The 15942-nt window shown below is 35.2% G+C and overlaps 1 protein-coding gene across 7 annotated transcripts in view; it reads right to left on the bottom strand.

Moving 5' to 3' along the window:
• Positions 1-15942, bottom strand: part of ANKIB1 (ankyrin repeat and IBR domain containing 1) — a 159358-nt gene that overhangs the window by 66125 nt on the left and 77291 nt on the right. For all 7 annotated transcript variants that reach the window (XM_049714739.1, XM_004265609.4, XM_033420491.2 and 4 more), the window contains one exon: positions 2523-2823. In XM_049714739.1, coding sequence (XP_049570696.1) covers positions 2523-2823 — 301 coding nt within the window. The remainder of the gene's footprint in view (positions 1-2522; positions 2824-15942) is intronic.

Here is a 15942-nt window from a genome sequence, read left to right as displayed (position 1 = left end):
TAATTCTCTAAGAAGTACAGTTATATAGTAGGTTATGTATTTCAATGTATTTGTTTTACTCACTAGAACTAGAAAACATAAGGCCTCTGGAAATTAATGTACACTTCCCTGTGAAACTCTTCTGGTTTAATTAACAGTAAACATTATCAAAAGTCATTTAAGACCTAAGGCTGGGTATACAGTCAAGTATATATAAGAGATTTAAGATAGCTTTATATGGGTAAAATGATGTGCTAAAATCTGTTGATGACAACTAGAATAAATGCAATGAAGGTATTTATAGGGCTCTATTTGAGGGGTTTTACATTAAGTCAAAGAGCTCTTCTGAACACAAAAAAATGAAAACAGTCATTAAATGGTGTGGTTTGTATAAAGGTGATTTGCTGACAGATCAAACAGTTAAAACTTACACATACATTCACACCAAGCAAATCATCAGGCCTGTCAGTTCAGAATAAACCTGGTACTAATTTCCTTCACTGAGCAAAAAACAATGTTGGTAAAAACACCACATTCAGTTTTTAAAAATAATTTAATAACATGTCATTGCAAACATACTTCAAAATGAACAACTACTAAAGCAATGCTTATAGAGAATTTTTGGAAGCAAGATATTAAAGCAGCAGTTTAAGAGCATTACTATTACGATCAAGAATAAGATACTTTCTACTCTAATTCACTTGAGAAATATGATGCAGTCCCGTCAACAATGATGAGTCACTATAGGCAGTGATTCTTTCATAAGAGGTGGGCATAGAACAATATACAAAAAGACTTGTGTAAAAAGCCTTCAGGAATTCTGCCCATAGCCTCCCTCCCGCAAAATCCTAGAACATCCTTCCACCACACCGTGAATCAAAGTTAGAAAGCAAAGCTTAAAATTAGTTTCAAGTTAATGACTGTCACTAATTAACTAGTGGGCAAAGGTGACACAAACCCAAGAGATGAAATGACAAAGATTCTAAAAGATTAATAAGTATCACAAACAACAGCAATACACACAAGATAAGATCAGAAAGGTTCTAGAAGTGAAAATAACTGACACTTCAGATACACTAAAGAAATCATATAAATGGCCATAACCTTTTTTTTTTTTTAGATTTATTTTTGGCTGCAGTGGGTCTTCTTCGCTGCACGCCAGCTTTCTCTAGTTGTAGCGAGTGGGGGCTACTCTTTGTTGCAGTGTGTGGGCTTCTCACTGCAGTGGCTTCTCTTGTTGAGGAGCACAGGCTCTAGTCGCACGGGCTTCAGTAGTTGCAGCACATGGGCTCAGCAGTTGTTGCACGCGGGCCCTAGAGCTCGGGGGCTTCAGTAGTTGCAGCACGCAGGCTCTAGGGTGTGCGGGCTTCAGTAGTTTTGGTGTGTGGGCTCAGTAGTTGTGGCTTGCGGTCTCTAGAGCGCAGGCTCAGTAGTTGTGGCACATGGGCTTAGTTACTCCGCAGTATGTGGGGTCTTCCTGGAGCAGAGACTGAACCTGTGCCCCCTGCATTGGCAGGAGGATTCTTAACCACTGTGCCACCAGGGAAGTCCCTAAATGGCCATAACCTTTTAACACGAGTAAGAAAATGAAGGACTTTCATGTTTTTTGGTATATTTATCAATTTAGAAATATAAAGTTTATATAGATGAATAATATTAAGGAAATACTAAATTTTCAGATATGTATTTTAATCTGATTAATATATATTTAATCTGGATCACTGATTTTCCAATAAAGTCCTACATTTTTGGTAACTGGATACTCTGTGATTCAATCTATAATTCTCCCCACTGAAACTTAAGTACATCTATACAAAAGAACTTCTAAGAATTATGTATGGGCTGACCTCTACATAGCTGAGAGAAACCTGTTCTTCTGTATGTAGAGTAGTGATGACAGTACAAAGAGTAATGATTTCTTAGCTTAGTTAAGATCCTACACTATATGGTTGATTTTATCTAAGCCTGTTGTTAGATATTTATATATATATGAAAAACATATATGGAAAAACTCAATTACAATATAGTATTCAGGCACTTTAATGCAGACTACACAGAAAAAACCAGCACATTTTAATATATATATGTTTTTAAAAGACCCCAATAAATGTATTCATTAATATTTATCAATTGCTTAGGGAACTGATCAATTCTATATACAGCTAAAGGTCCCACTTGTCAAGATTTGCCAAATGTATAAATTTTATAAGTTGGCTTCTAAAAATAAGCAAAAAATGTAAAACATATCTCTACTAAAACTATTACTCTCAATATGATAGAGTTTGTATGATGACTGTTACCTTCAGGAATGTTAGCAAATTTTCAATTGCTCCTAATTCTATTTTATTTCCAAGGATGAACGTTTATGGGTTTGTTTTCCCTAAAACAAGGGCTCCTGATTCTTTTAGAACCACAAAAGGGACAGAAATGCCTAGCTAAATTAACTGTTAAGATAAGTAAAACAAAACTGATTATTACACATTACCAAGACACAGATTTTACCATGCAGAATATTAAAAAAAAAAACACCACCAAAGTTTTACCTCTACACAGGTTTTCATCCCTGAGGCAGCAGCATAGTGCAGGGGTGTGTTCTTTTTGTTATCAACTGCATCAACAGCTGCTCTCTCATATTCGCCTTGGTCAAGTTTTGCTCCTTTCCATCTTAAAATCATCTGCAGACAGTCTGCTCTTCTAAAATCATCTTCCGCGGGGCGTGCTAAGCGAGGATGAAGGGCTCCTTCCGATATCATAATTTGAGGGCCCATACATAACAAATGCATAGATGTTTCATTGTGCACATTCCGTTTATTTGGATTTCCATCTCTACCAAAAAGAAAGGTCCTAAAATGGTAAAGGAAAAGGATGAAAATCAGTTTTTTCCTACCTTGAAATAGTACACAGAAGATACATTTAAGAGGTAACCTCTACTTTTAAGCTGCTAATCCAATTTCTATTGAAGCACTGTTTCAAAATACATTGAATGACTAATTCTTAGTTATAAAAAACTCCATTCTAGAATAATAATACCAAAAAACCAAAGTTGCATATCTTTACAGTATTTGCTAATTAAAGAGAAAAAGGCATAGGAAGAAAAAAGAAAGGTAAGGAAAAGGAAAATGAAAGAGAAGTGAAGAAACAAGGAAGATAAAAGGAAGGGGAGGAAGAAGGAAAGGAACCGAAAGGGCCACTTACAGACTAATATGTCAATTAACATAAATGCCTTAGGTACAGTATTAAACATACCACACCAATTTTTTTTGTTTATTGCTCTGCTCTATTTTTTTTCTTGAGTACATATTTACTTAATAAGGATGGTGACAATATAAGCGAAGCAAGCAATGCATAAGTCTGGGAGCTAGTGGGAACGTTAAATGTTAAATCTAGGAAAAATTTCTCTACCTAAGTCTTTGGCTAGGCTTTGAAAGAATAAGGCACATATTACACGGTGTAATACTTTTTGAGGGGAGTAAGCTATGGTTAGTTCTGGCAGAAAAAGATCTAATTCCAAGGTGGCAGCCCTTACCAATGGTAGGTCTAGGTGAGCTGCCTTAGCTACTGCCAAACCCAGATCTGAGAGTTGTGCCTAGCATCCATGCCTAGCATCCACTACATCCTTGAGCTAGGGTCAATGGATTAATATTTGAGCCAGTTCAGTGGCCATAATAGGATACTGGAAAATGAGTTGGATAAAACCTACTAAAATACAGTCAGCCTGTACTAAAAAACACAAATACACTATGAAATGGGCATACAGTCCCATATCTGAAGATGAATCACATTTACTGCGGAGGGCTGGTATCATTTGCGTTCCTATGTCCAAGTGCAGAAGAGCAATGGGAAGGAAGCAGAGTCAAACTCTTAAATCCTAGATTCATCTGAATTGTTTTTAGGTTAGTTTCAGCTTAGAACAAGAAAAAACAAAAACCCTGACCAAAAAGGAACTAGGATGGGCTTTTCAATTTGAATGAGTTAGCCAAGGTGGAACGCTCTTATCAGAAAAAGGCTGAGTAAGTTGTCCTAAAGTAGTAGAAGGTCCCAGACAACTTTCAGAACAACTCTGCATATTTCCTGTTTTTATAATTCAAGATTCTACACAGCTCGGCAATATAGCCCTTCAAAACTAGCCTGAAAGTAAGACATGAAGTCTCTGAAGCAGAAACAAATGAAATATTATTACTTATAATAACCATGCCAGTCCCTCATAACCCAACTCTTACCACTGGGGTAATGCAATCCAAGCCCGATCAGACATCACAGTACAATACATGTACTGGGGTCTGCACTGTGGGCGAATGTGACAGGCAGACTAATGTCCCCACCCCAAAGAGGTTTATGTCCTAATTCCTGGAACCTGTGAATATGTTACCTTACACGGTAAAAGGGACTTCGCAGATAAGATTAAGTTAAGGTTCTTGACATTGGGAAATTATCCTAGATTATCCAGGTGGGCCCAATGTAATCTTGAGTCCTTAGAAGAGAAAAACAGGAGGGTGAGAATCAGAGAGATATTCGAAGATGCTATGCTTCTGTCTTTAAAAATGGTAGAAGGGGTCACAAGCCAAGAAGTGCAGGCAGCTTTTGGAAACTGGAAAAGGTAAGGTAAGGGATTCTACCCAGGAGCCTGCAGAAGGAATACAGCTCTGCCAAAACCTTGAGTTTAATCCAGTGAAACCATTTGAGACTTCTGATCTCCAGAGCTTTAAGATAGTAAATTTGCGTTAAGTCACCAAGTTTGTGGTAATTTGTTACAGCAACAATAGGAAGTTAATAAAGCAATTAGCTGCAAAAATAAGACTCTGGAAGGCTTGTATAGCAGACCTCCTCCCCTCTGGAGATGGGGGGAGGTGGGGAGAGAAGCGGGTGGGGGGGTGTCAGAGTGGGGGAACCTATCCTTGAGTGTGAACAAATTGTCCTAGGGAAGATCCTGGGTTCTTATGGTTTGGAATGTAAAATATGTTTCTGGGCAGAAGATAAGACTAGCATCTCTGAGTCTTACAACTTAGGGAACATCTCAATGGTCTTAGGTCTCATCCACACCTTATTCAAATGTAAACATGTATCTCCTGAGAGGTAAACCTCTCTGGAGTTCTCAATCTCTACTCAGTCAAAGTTTAACTTCCAAGGCTTGTCTTTTAAGCCCAGGTCCCAAGTTCTGATAAAATTTGCTCAGAAAACCCTAACTGTGCATATTTTCTCTACAGTCCTACATAGCCTTTATGGCCTTCTGACCCCTGCAGTACATTTGTAGGCTCTTCATTGCTTGCTCTGCTCTTTGGTTCCCCAAGACCTGACCTAGCCATCTAAACAAACCCAGCCGTACTTAGAAGCCTCTTTACACAAGGCGGCCTCCTCCAGTGGCATTTGGTCATTCCCTTCTTTGTCTTCCTATAATATTCTAATTATATAATTCATTACATTGTATCATAGTTACTTTCTTACATATCTTTTCCCTTCTCCCACTTGGTTTACAGCCTTCTATGGCAGGGTCTATATCCTGTTCTTTCTTGAATCCCCAATACAGTGTCAGACACAGAGCAGACTCTTGCTATAATTTTGACAGATGAACTGAATGAATATTACTTTTATTGGGAATATATTAAGATAGAATTGTAGATCTCTCAAGCCAGCAGTGTAGCCGACTGGTAAAGAACATGGTATCTAGTACAGACTGCCAGACTCTAATCCCAGTTCTGTCACTTTTTAGCTATATGATCTTACACAAGTTACATAATAGCTAACATATATATTATATATATAATCAACATAAATATATACCTAATATATGTAATATATATAACCAACTAATATATGGTTGATAGTCTTTGACCAAGTAAACCTACTCCTGGAATTTATCCTAAAGGAAATAACTTAAAGAATAAAAATCTATAGGAACAATGACATTCAATATACTGTTATTTTGAATAGAAAAATCTGTAGTAACTTAAATGTCTGGTTATAGGAAAAATGGGAAACATAAATCATGGTCTTTCTATACAATAGAAAATTATAAAGTCATTGAAAAGTCTATCTATGAACACTTATAGCTAAAACTAGAAGGGAACAAGGAATAATTCTAACAGTTGTTTAAGGGAGGCAGGAATGTGAATAGTTTTATTTATTTATATAACCATAATGTTGCTTCATAGTTTAAAAGAAAAAAAAAGGAAAAATATTTTCCCTAAGTCAACAACTGATGATAATATTCTCAGTGATATCTCCCTGTATTTATAATGGTTAAATTATAGTGGATTATAATGAATAACAAAAATCTAGACAATACTCTAAAAATGTGTTCAAGATTAAAACTTCTTCTAAGAGGCATTATTAAGAATAAAAAAGATTTCATATTCTTAAAAATTTAATTTAGAAATAAATTATTAAAATTAATTCAGAGTCTATAAGATTCTGTACAACCACATTTATTTAGCCTTTCCTATCACTATTTCCAATATATCATTTATTTTCTCTTTTAGTTTGTTCAGGAGAGAAACAAACCATGGAATTTAATACAAGGAATTATCAGCACGGAATTTAATACAAGTTGGAAGGATGTCAGCTGATATGGAGAAAGCTCTCTTTCTCTATCAATCTCTCTGTCATTAAACAATTCTAGATCCTCCCCAATAGAGGGAAGAGATAGTGTGATAATTTTGCAAATGTTCTTATACCCAATCTGCCAGACTCTGATTAATCAAACCAAACAAACGTTATTATTCTGAAGTTAAAGTATTAAAATAGCTTCTTTATACATATTTATTCAGGAAAGATTCGCAAATTTATTAGACATAGTATAATACCTGCATAAATATTTTGTACTAAAACTGTAAAGCTGGATAGTCTAATTTTATTGATTCATATTACTACTTTTTTATTATGTTTAATTTAAAAAGTAGTATCTTCTTTAATTTACATGAATGAATAAACAGAACTATAAATTTATAATTGATATGTAAGTTTTAGATAGGCACCTTTCTATAACTATGCCAGTAGGTATGAAGTATATTTTACTACTTGCATATAAGGTTAATTCTGGAACAAGGACAGGAGATAATTGGCAGGAAGATGGAATAAGGAAAACATTAACCTGGAAAAAAAAATCCCTTTCATTTGACCCTAATAACCCATCCAGAAGCCATCTGTTTTTCTAGATTCTTTCACTGTTAATTATCAAACAGTCAGTTTATATCTGCTACCTATATTTCTTCTACATTTAATCTCCACTTCAGTATGACCCTATTCTGAGCACTGTACTAAAATTGCACTCTTTCACATCACTAAGAATTTCCTAAGAGCTAAATTCTTATCACTGTCCTCAATTCTTGTTTTTAATCTGAAACTGCTAATAATCCATTTATATCCTGACCTCTGTATCACCTCGGTTTCCGTAACTACACTTTTTTTTTTTTTGCGGCACGCGGGCCTCTCACTGCCATGGCCTCTCCCGTTGCGGAGCACAGGCTCCGGACACGCAGGCTCAGCGGCCATGGCTCACGGGCCCAGCCACTCCGCAGCATGTGGGATCCTCCCGGACCGGGGCATGAACTCGTGTCCCCTGCATCGGCAGGCGGGCTCTCAACCACTGCGCCACCAGGGAAGCCCTACTACACATCTTTTTAACAGACCTCTTAATTTTTTTCAGTACAATCTTTTACCCATGAAGATGGCTTCACTTTCCTATCCCCTTACTGGAAGCAAATTCACTTCCTGAATCTATTTACTTCTCCATACACATTCCCTCCTTTCAGAGAGCACATCTACTCTTAAAGTCACTTATCTTTCAATGGTTTCTATGAATACACTTTGTAAGCTGTAAACTTTTATCAGAACCCAAATAATAGACTGTGGTAGCAGAATCATGGTTTCTCTCAAAGGGCTTCTACTATCATTTCTGTGATAATTCTTAATTCTCTTTCACCCTGTCTAATGTGACCTTTAGACCATATTCTAACTTCTCAGAGTCCCATTTCTCTTGCATATTTCATCATTATATCATATTCAGTTGAGCTCCCCCCAAAATAACAGTCTTCTCTCTTAGGGCCTCAGTTTCTTGCCATAACACTCTTATCCTCCCAGTCACTTAACATACACATACACTTTCAGTTGCTTTTAAAACTTTTCTTCCATGCAACATTATTTTTGAGCAGTCGTTGTTTGCCAGGTACTATTTTAGAAGTTAGGCATATTGTTAAGAAAACAGATTAACTCCCTGCCCTTATAGTGTTTGCATACAAGGGAGGTTAGGAGAAAAGAACTACATTGAACAATTTAAAAGAATTTAATAACTCCTGAAACATGAGTCAAAAAAATAGATATCAATAACTGGAAACTCTATTTTAATTCTCAAAGTTTAGTATTAACATATGCTTTGATAAAGACATGCTTTAATAAAGATTTTATATTTTACTTATACCAAAAGACAGGCTCCTTTTATTTCCAAGGAAGCACAAGAAGCTATCCTGTAAAATCTAAGGAATAAGCACTCTAATTCCCCATTTTATACATGACTTTCCTAAGAAGCTACAACTAATGAACTGTATATCCAAACTAGAACATGCTGACTCCAAAGTCTAAACAGTCTTTTTGCTACATTAAGTAGTAACTATTTATGAATATGAATTTAGTTTCCCATGAAAGAAGCACTGTGATATGGTATAATGTAAACTAGGTTCAGAGAGATACAGAGGCAAACTAGCTCCTAAACTGTAAACTACCCTTCTTTTGCTGTATTATTCTGCCTGAGAAGAGGGGAAAGTGATGCCTGCTGTTGCAGGTACCATAAAGCTAAAGGAAATGGGGATAAAATAAGGCCTTACTGAAAATGGGTAATTTACTTTATGGGAACTAAAGTATTTTGTCTCTGGCTAGGTATATTCCTTTGTATACCCATATATGTCATGTGTCAGGAATCTAGGCAAGCTTAGCCAGGGTCTATACTGAAGCTAGCAGGCAGGTATGCCAGATTACATGAGGCAGCATGAGAAAATACTGGCCATCAATCTGTTAGAAAGTTTAAGCAAGGTTACACATGGTGAAATAACTGAAGCTATCTAAAACACAAATAGTTAAAACAGAGTTGGTATTTTACTTAATGATGATACGTAAATGCTATTTATCCTTATTCTACATGACATAGTGTTAAGAAGAGTAATTTAATTCCAAAATCAACTAATCATTTAAAATAATCATGATTTGTCATTTTCTCTGTACTACGTAAATAAATTTTGAAAAACAAAAGATACACAGATTAAAGAGATGAGAGTTGCTTATTCTTAGGAAAGGAGAGCAATAAGGTAATTTCTGATTCTAGTATAGGATCTTAAAGGCTTTAATAAAGAAATTATGAGCCACTGATCTCCAAACAATTAAGAACAAAGAAAACACCAGAGACAGGTGTCTAAAGTCGTATTAAGCCCACAGACACCCCAAAACACACCACTTGACGTGGCCCTGCCCAACAGAGGGACAAGATCCAGCTCCGCCCACCAGAACACAGTCCCCGCCACCAGGAAGCCTACGCAAGCCACTGGACCAACCTCGCCCACTGGGGGCAGACACCAGAAGCAAGAGGAACTACAACCCTGCAGCCTGACAAAAGGAGACAAAACACAGTAAGTTAGTAAAAAATGAGAAGACAGAGAAATATGCTGCAGACAAAAGAGCAAGATAAAAACCCACAACAAAATGAATGAAGAGGAAATAGGCAATCTACCTGAAAAAGAATTCAGAGTAATGGTAGAAATGATGATCCAAAATCTTGAAAATAGAATGGAGAAAATACAAGAAATATTTAACAAGGATCTAGAAGAACTAAAGAACAAATGAACAGTGATGAACAACACAATAAATGAAATTTAAAAAACACTAGAAGGAATCAACAGCAGAACAACCGAGGTGGAAGAAAGGATAAGTGACCTGGAAGATAAAATAGTGGAAATAACTACTGCAGACCAAAATAAAGAAAAAAGAATGAAAAGAATTGAAGACAGTCACAGGGACCTCTGGGACAACATTAACGCACCAACATTTCAATTATAGGGGTCCCAGAGGAAAAAGAGAAAGAGAGAGGGTCTGAGAAAATATGTGAAGAGATTATAGTGGAAAACTTCCCTAACACGGGGAAGGAAATAGTCAATCAAGTCCATGAAGCGCAGAGTCCCGGACAGGATAAACCCAAGGAGAAACAAGACGAGACACGATTAACCAAGCTAACAAAAATTAAATACAAAGAAAAAATATTAAAAGCAGCAAGGGAAAAGCAACAAATAACATACAAGGGAATCTCCATAAGGTTATCAGCTGATCTTTCAGCAAAAACGCTGCAGGCAAGAAGGGAGTGGCAGGATATAATTAAAGTGATGAAAGGGAAAAAACTACAACCAAGATTACTCTACCCAACAAGGTTCTCATTCAGATTTGATGGAGAGATCAAAAGCTTTACAGACAAGCAAAAGCTAAGAGAATTCACGAACACCAGACCAGCTTTGCAACAAATGCTAAAAGAACTTCTCGAGGTAGGAAACTCAAGAGAAGAAAAAGACCTACAAAAACAAACCCAAAACAATTAAGAAAATGGTAATAGAAACATACATATTGATAATTACCTTACATGTAAATGCATTAAATGCTCCAATCAAAAGACACTGACTGGATAAATGGATACAAAAACAAGACCCAATATATGTTGTCTACAGCAGACCCACTGCAGACCTAGGGACACATACATGCTGAAAGTGAGGGGACAGAAAAAGATATTCCATGCAAATGGAAATCAAAAGAAAGATGGAGTAGCATTACTCATATCAGACAAAATAGACTTTAAAATGAAGACTAACAAGAGATAAGGAAGGACACTACATAATGATTATGGGAACAGTCCAAGAAGAAGATATAGCAATTGTAAATATTTATCCACCCAACATAGGAGCACCTCAATACATCAGGCAAACCCTAATGGGCATAAAAAGGGAAATCAACATTAACACAAAAATAGTGGGGGATTTTAACACTCCACTTACACCAATGGATAGATCATCCAGACAGAAAATTAATAAGGAAACACAAGCCTTAATGACACATTGGACCAGATAGACTTAACTGATATTTATAGGACATTCTATCCAAAAGTAGCAGGATTCACTTTCTTCTCAAGTGCACAGAAAACATTCCGCAGGGTAGATCACACCTTGGGTCACAAAGCAAGCCTTGGTAAATTTAAGAAAATTGAAACCATATCAAGCATCTTTTTCAACCACAACACTATGAGATTAGAAATGAATTATAGGATAAAAACTGTAAAAAACACAATACATGGTGGCTAGACAATACGCTACTAAAGAGCAAAGAGATCACCGAAGAAATCAAAGAGGGCATAAAAAAATACCTAGAGACAAATGACAATGAAAACACGACGACCCAAAACCTATGTGATGCAGCAAAAGCAGTTCTAAGAGGGAAGTTTATAGCAATACAATCCTACCTCAAGAAACAAGAAACATCTCAAATAAACAACCTAACCTTACACCTAAAGCAATTCGGGAAAGAAGAACAAAAAAACCCCAGAGTTAGCAGAAGAAAAGAAATCATAAAGATTAGATCAGAAATAAATGAAGAAAAAATGAAAGAAATGATAGCAAAGATCAATAAAACTAAAACTTGGTTCTTTGAGAAGATAAACAAAATTGATAAACCATTAGCCAGACTCATCAAGAAAAAACGGGAGAAGACTCAAATCAATAGAATTAAAAATGAAAAAGGAGAAGTTACAACTGACACCACAGAAATACAAAGGATCATAAAAGACTACTACAAGCAACTATATGCCAATAAAATGGACAACCTGGAAGAAATGGACAAATTCTTAAAAAACTACAACCTTCCAAGACTGGACCAGGAAGAAATAGAAAATATGAACAAACGAATCACAAATACTGAAATTGAAAATGTGATTAAAAATCTTCCAACAAACAGTCCACGACCAGACGGTTTCACAGGTGAATTCTATCAAACATTTAGAGAAGAGCTAATACGTATCCTTCTCAAACTCTTCCAAAAAATTGCACAGGATGGAACGTGCCCAAACTCATTCTATGAGGCCACCATCACCCTGATACCAACAGCAGACAAAGATATCACAAAAAAAGAAAATTACAGGCCAATATCACTGATGAACATAGATGCAAAAATCCTCAACAAGATACTAGCAAACTGAATCCGGCAACACATTAAAAAAATCATACACCATGATCAAGTGGGATTTATACCAGGGAGGCAAGGATTCTTCAATATATGCAAATCAATCAATGTGATACACCATATTAACAAATTGAAGAATAAAAACCATACGATCATCTCAATAGATGCAGAAAAAGCTTCTGACAAAATTCAACATCCACTTATGATAAAAACTCTCCAGAAAGTGGGCAGAGGGAACCTACCTCAACATAATAAAGGCCATATATGACAAACCCACAGCAAACATTACTGTCAATGGTAAAAAACTGAAAGCATTTCCTCTAAAATCAGGAACAAGACAAGAGTGCCCACTCTCTCCACTATTATTCAACATAGTATTGGAAGTCCTAGTCACAGCAATCAGAGAAGAAAAAGTAATAAAAGGAATCCAAATTGGCAAAGAAGTAGTAAAAGTGTCACTGTTTGCAGATGACATGATACTATACATAGAAAATCCTGAAGATGCCACCAAAAAACTACTAGAGCTAATTAATGAATTTAGTAAAGTTGCAGGATACAAAATTAATACACAAAAATCTCTTGTATTCCTATATACTAACAATGAAAGATCAGAAAGAGAAATTAAGGAAACAATCCCATTTACCATTGCAACAAAAAGAATAAAATACCTAGGAATAAACCTACTTAAGGAGGCAGAAGACCTGTACACAGAAAACTATAAGATAATAATGAAAGAAATCAAAGATGACACAGATGGAGACATATATCATGTTCTTAGATTGGAAGAATCAATATTGTGAAAATGACTATACACCGAAAGCAATCTACAGATTCAGTGCAATCCCCATCAAATTACCAATGGGATTTTTCATAGAAAAGAACAAGAAATTTTACAATTTGCACAGAAACACAAAAGACCTCGAATAGCAAAAGCAATCTTGAGGAAAAGAAATGGAGCTGGAGGAATCAGATTCCCTGACTTCAGACTATACTACAAAGCTACAATAATCAAGACAGTATAGTGCTGGCACAAAAACAGAAATATAGATCAATGGTTCAGGATAGAAAGCCCAGAGATAAACCCATGCACCTATGGTCACTTAATCTATGACAAAGAAGGCCAGTATATAAAATGGAGTGAAGACAGCCTCTTCAATAAGTGGTGCTGGGAAAACTGGACAGCTACATGTAAAAGAATGAAATTAGAACACTCCCTAACACCATACACAAAAATAAACTCAAAATGGATTAAAGACGTAAATGAAAGGCCAGACACTATAAAACTCTTAGAGGAAAACATAGGCGGAACACTCTTTGACATAAATTGCATCAAGATCTTTTTTGATCCACCTCCTAGAATAATGAGATTAAAAACAAAAATAAAGAAATGGGACCTAATTAAACTTAAAAAGCTTTGCACAGCAAAGGAAAGCATAAACAACATGAAAAGATAACCCTCAGAATGGGAGAATATATTTGCAAACAAATCAACTGACAAAGCATTAATCTCCAAATATACAGACAGCTCATGCAGCTCAATATCAAAAAAACAAACCCAATCAAAAAATGGGTGGAAAACCTAAATAGACATTTCTCCAAAGAAGACATACAGATGGCCAACAAACATAAGAAAAGATGCTCAACATCACTGATTATTTGAGCAATGCAAATGAAAACTACAATGAGGTATCACCTCACACTGGTCAGAATGGCCATCATCAAAAAATCCACAAACAATAAATGCTGGAGAGGTTGTGGAGAAAAGGGAAGCCTCTTGCACTGTTGATGGGAATGTAAATTGATAGAGCCACTATGGAGAACAGTAGGGAGATTCCTTAAAAAACTAAAAACAGAACTACCATATAACCCAGCAATCCCATTACTGGGCATAGACACATGCACCCCCAATGTTCACTGCAGCACTATTTACAAAAGCCAGGACATGGAAGCAACCTAAATGTTCATCAACAGAAGAATGAAATAAAGAAAATGTGGTACATATATACAATGGACTATTACCCAGCCATAAAAAGGAACAAAACTGGGTCATTTGTAGAGACATGGATGGACCTAGAGACTCATACAGAGTGAAGTAAGTCAGAAAGAGAAAAACAAATATCGTATATTAAAGCATATATGTGGAACCTGAAAAAATTGGTTTAGACAATCGTATATACAAAGCAGAAATAGAGACACAGACATAGAGAACAAATGTATGGATACTAAAGGGATAAGGCAGGCTGGGATGAATTGGGAGGCTGGGATTGACATATATACACTATTGATACTATGTATAAAATAGATAACTAATGAGAACCTACTATATAGCCTAGGGAACTCTATTCAATGTTGTGTGGTACCTAAATGGGAAGGAAATTCAAAAAAGAGGGGATATATGTATTCGTATTGCTGATTCACTTTGCTGTACAGTAGAAACTAACACAATATTATAAAGCAACTATACTCCAATAAAAATTAAAAGAAAACACCAAACACTTTAGGCTGAAGTTGAAAGTTAAGTATAAAGTAAAAATATAAGTGTGAAGTATATGGCTAAATCATAAAAACAGTAATTAAAAGAGAATATATAGTCACCCTTTCTTTAGGTCTTTAAATACTCATTCAATAGGATGATAACCAGAGGATGGAGACAGATATATTCCTTCTTAGAGGAACCAGGAATATTGATCAGATCAGCAATTTTTAAACTTTTTGGTAGTAGAGTTTTACAACTTTCACAACTTTAAAAATTACTGAAGATTCCTATTGGGAGATTGGGATGGACATATACACACTACTATATATAAATTAGATAACTAATAAGGACCTACTGTATATTACAGGGAACTCTACTCAATACTCTGTAATGTGAAAAGAATCTAAAGAAGAGTGGATATATGTACATGTATAACTCATTCACTTTGCTGTACAGCAGAAACACAACATTGTAAATCAAGTATACCCCAATAAAAATTTAAAAATGAAAAGATTCCTAAGAACCTTTGTTTATGTGAATTATATAGATATTCATCATATTAAAAATTAAAAGATATTTTAAAACATTTATTAATTAAAAAAATAAACTCATTACATATTTAACATTCCTAATATCATTACATAGTTAACATTCCTAATATCTTAAAATGAAAAAATAACTATACATTTTTTGAAAATTAAGTGAGCACAATGGCATTGTTTTACATGTTTACAAATTTTATTTAGTATCTGGCTAACAGAAGACAGACAGATTCTCATAGCATTCAATGTGTTGTGATATGTGTCATTTGGGTTCAAGCATATGAAAAAAATCCAGCCTTATATAATCACAAAAGGGAGAAGTATTTTAAAATAGCCTTTTCAAATAACTGTGAATAGTCATATTTGATACTATGCTAAATATTCAACAAGTGGTCATTTCTTAAAGATTACTTGCAATATAAAATATGATATCTTATGAAATGAACTTTTGTACTCTATTACATTAAAATCCATTGGTCTACCTTGCATTTTGAATAAATCTTTTACCCATGCATAATTGTAAAAAACCATATACTGATCTTCTGAAAAATACTAATTCAGTGAGTTACACAGAGCTTTTAGATTTTTGTCACATTTCATTATACAATATTTTAAAAAATCATATTAATTTATATCACCACCACTCTTATTCAGAAAAGTCCCTAAGTAATGGGAAACTATCAAGCTGAAGGCAGCAAATATAAGTTTTCAAAATTCCAATATTCACTTGAAAACTCAAATTTTATCATT

The sequence above is a fragment of the Orcinus orca genome, chromosome 9 (genome assembly GCF_937001465.1).
Source record: "Orcinus orca chromosome 9, mOrcOrc1.1, whole genome shotgun sequence".
NCBI classification, from domain to species: Eukaryota; Metazoa; Chordata; class Mammalia; order Artiodactyla; family Delphinidae; genus Orcinus; species Orcinus orca.
This window is presented reverse-complemented; position numbering and strand designations above follow the sequence as displayed.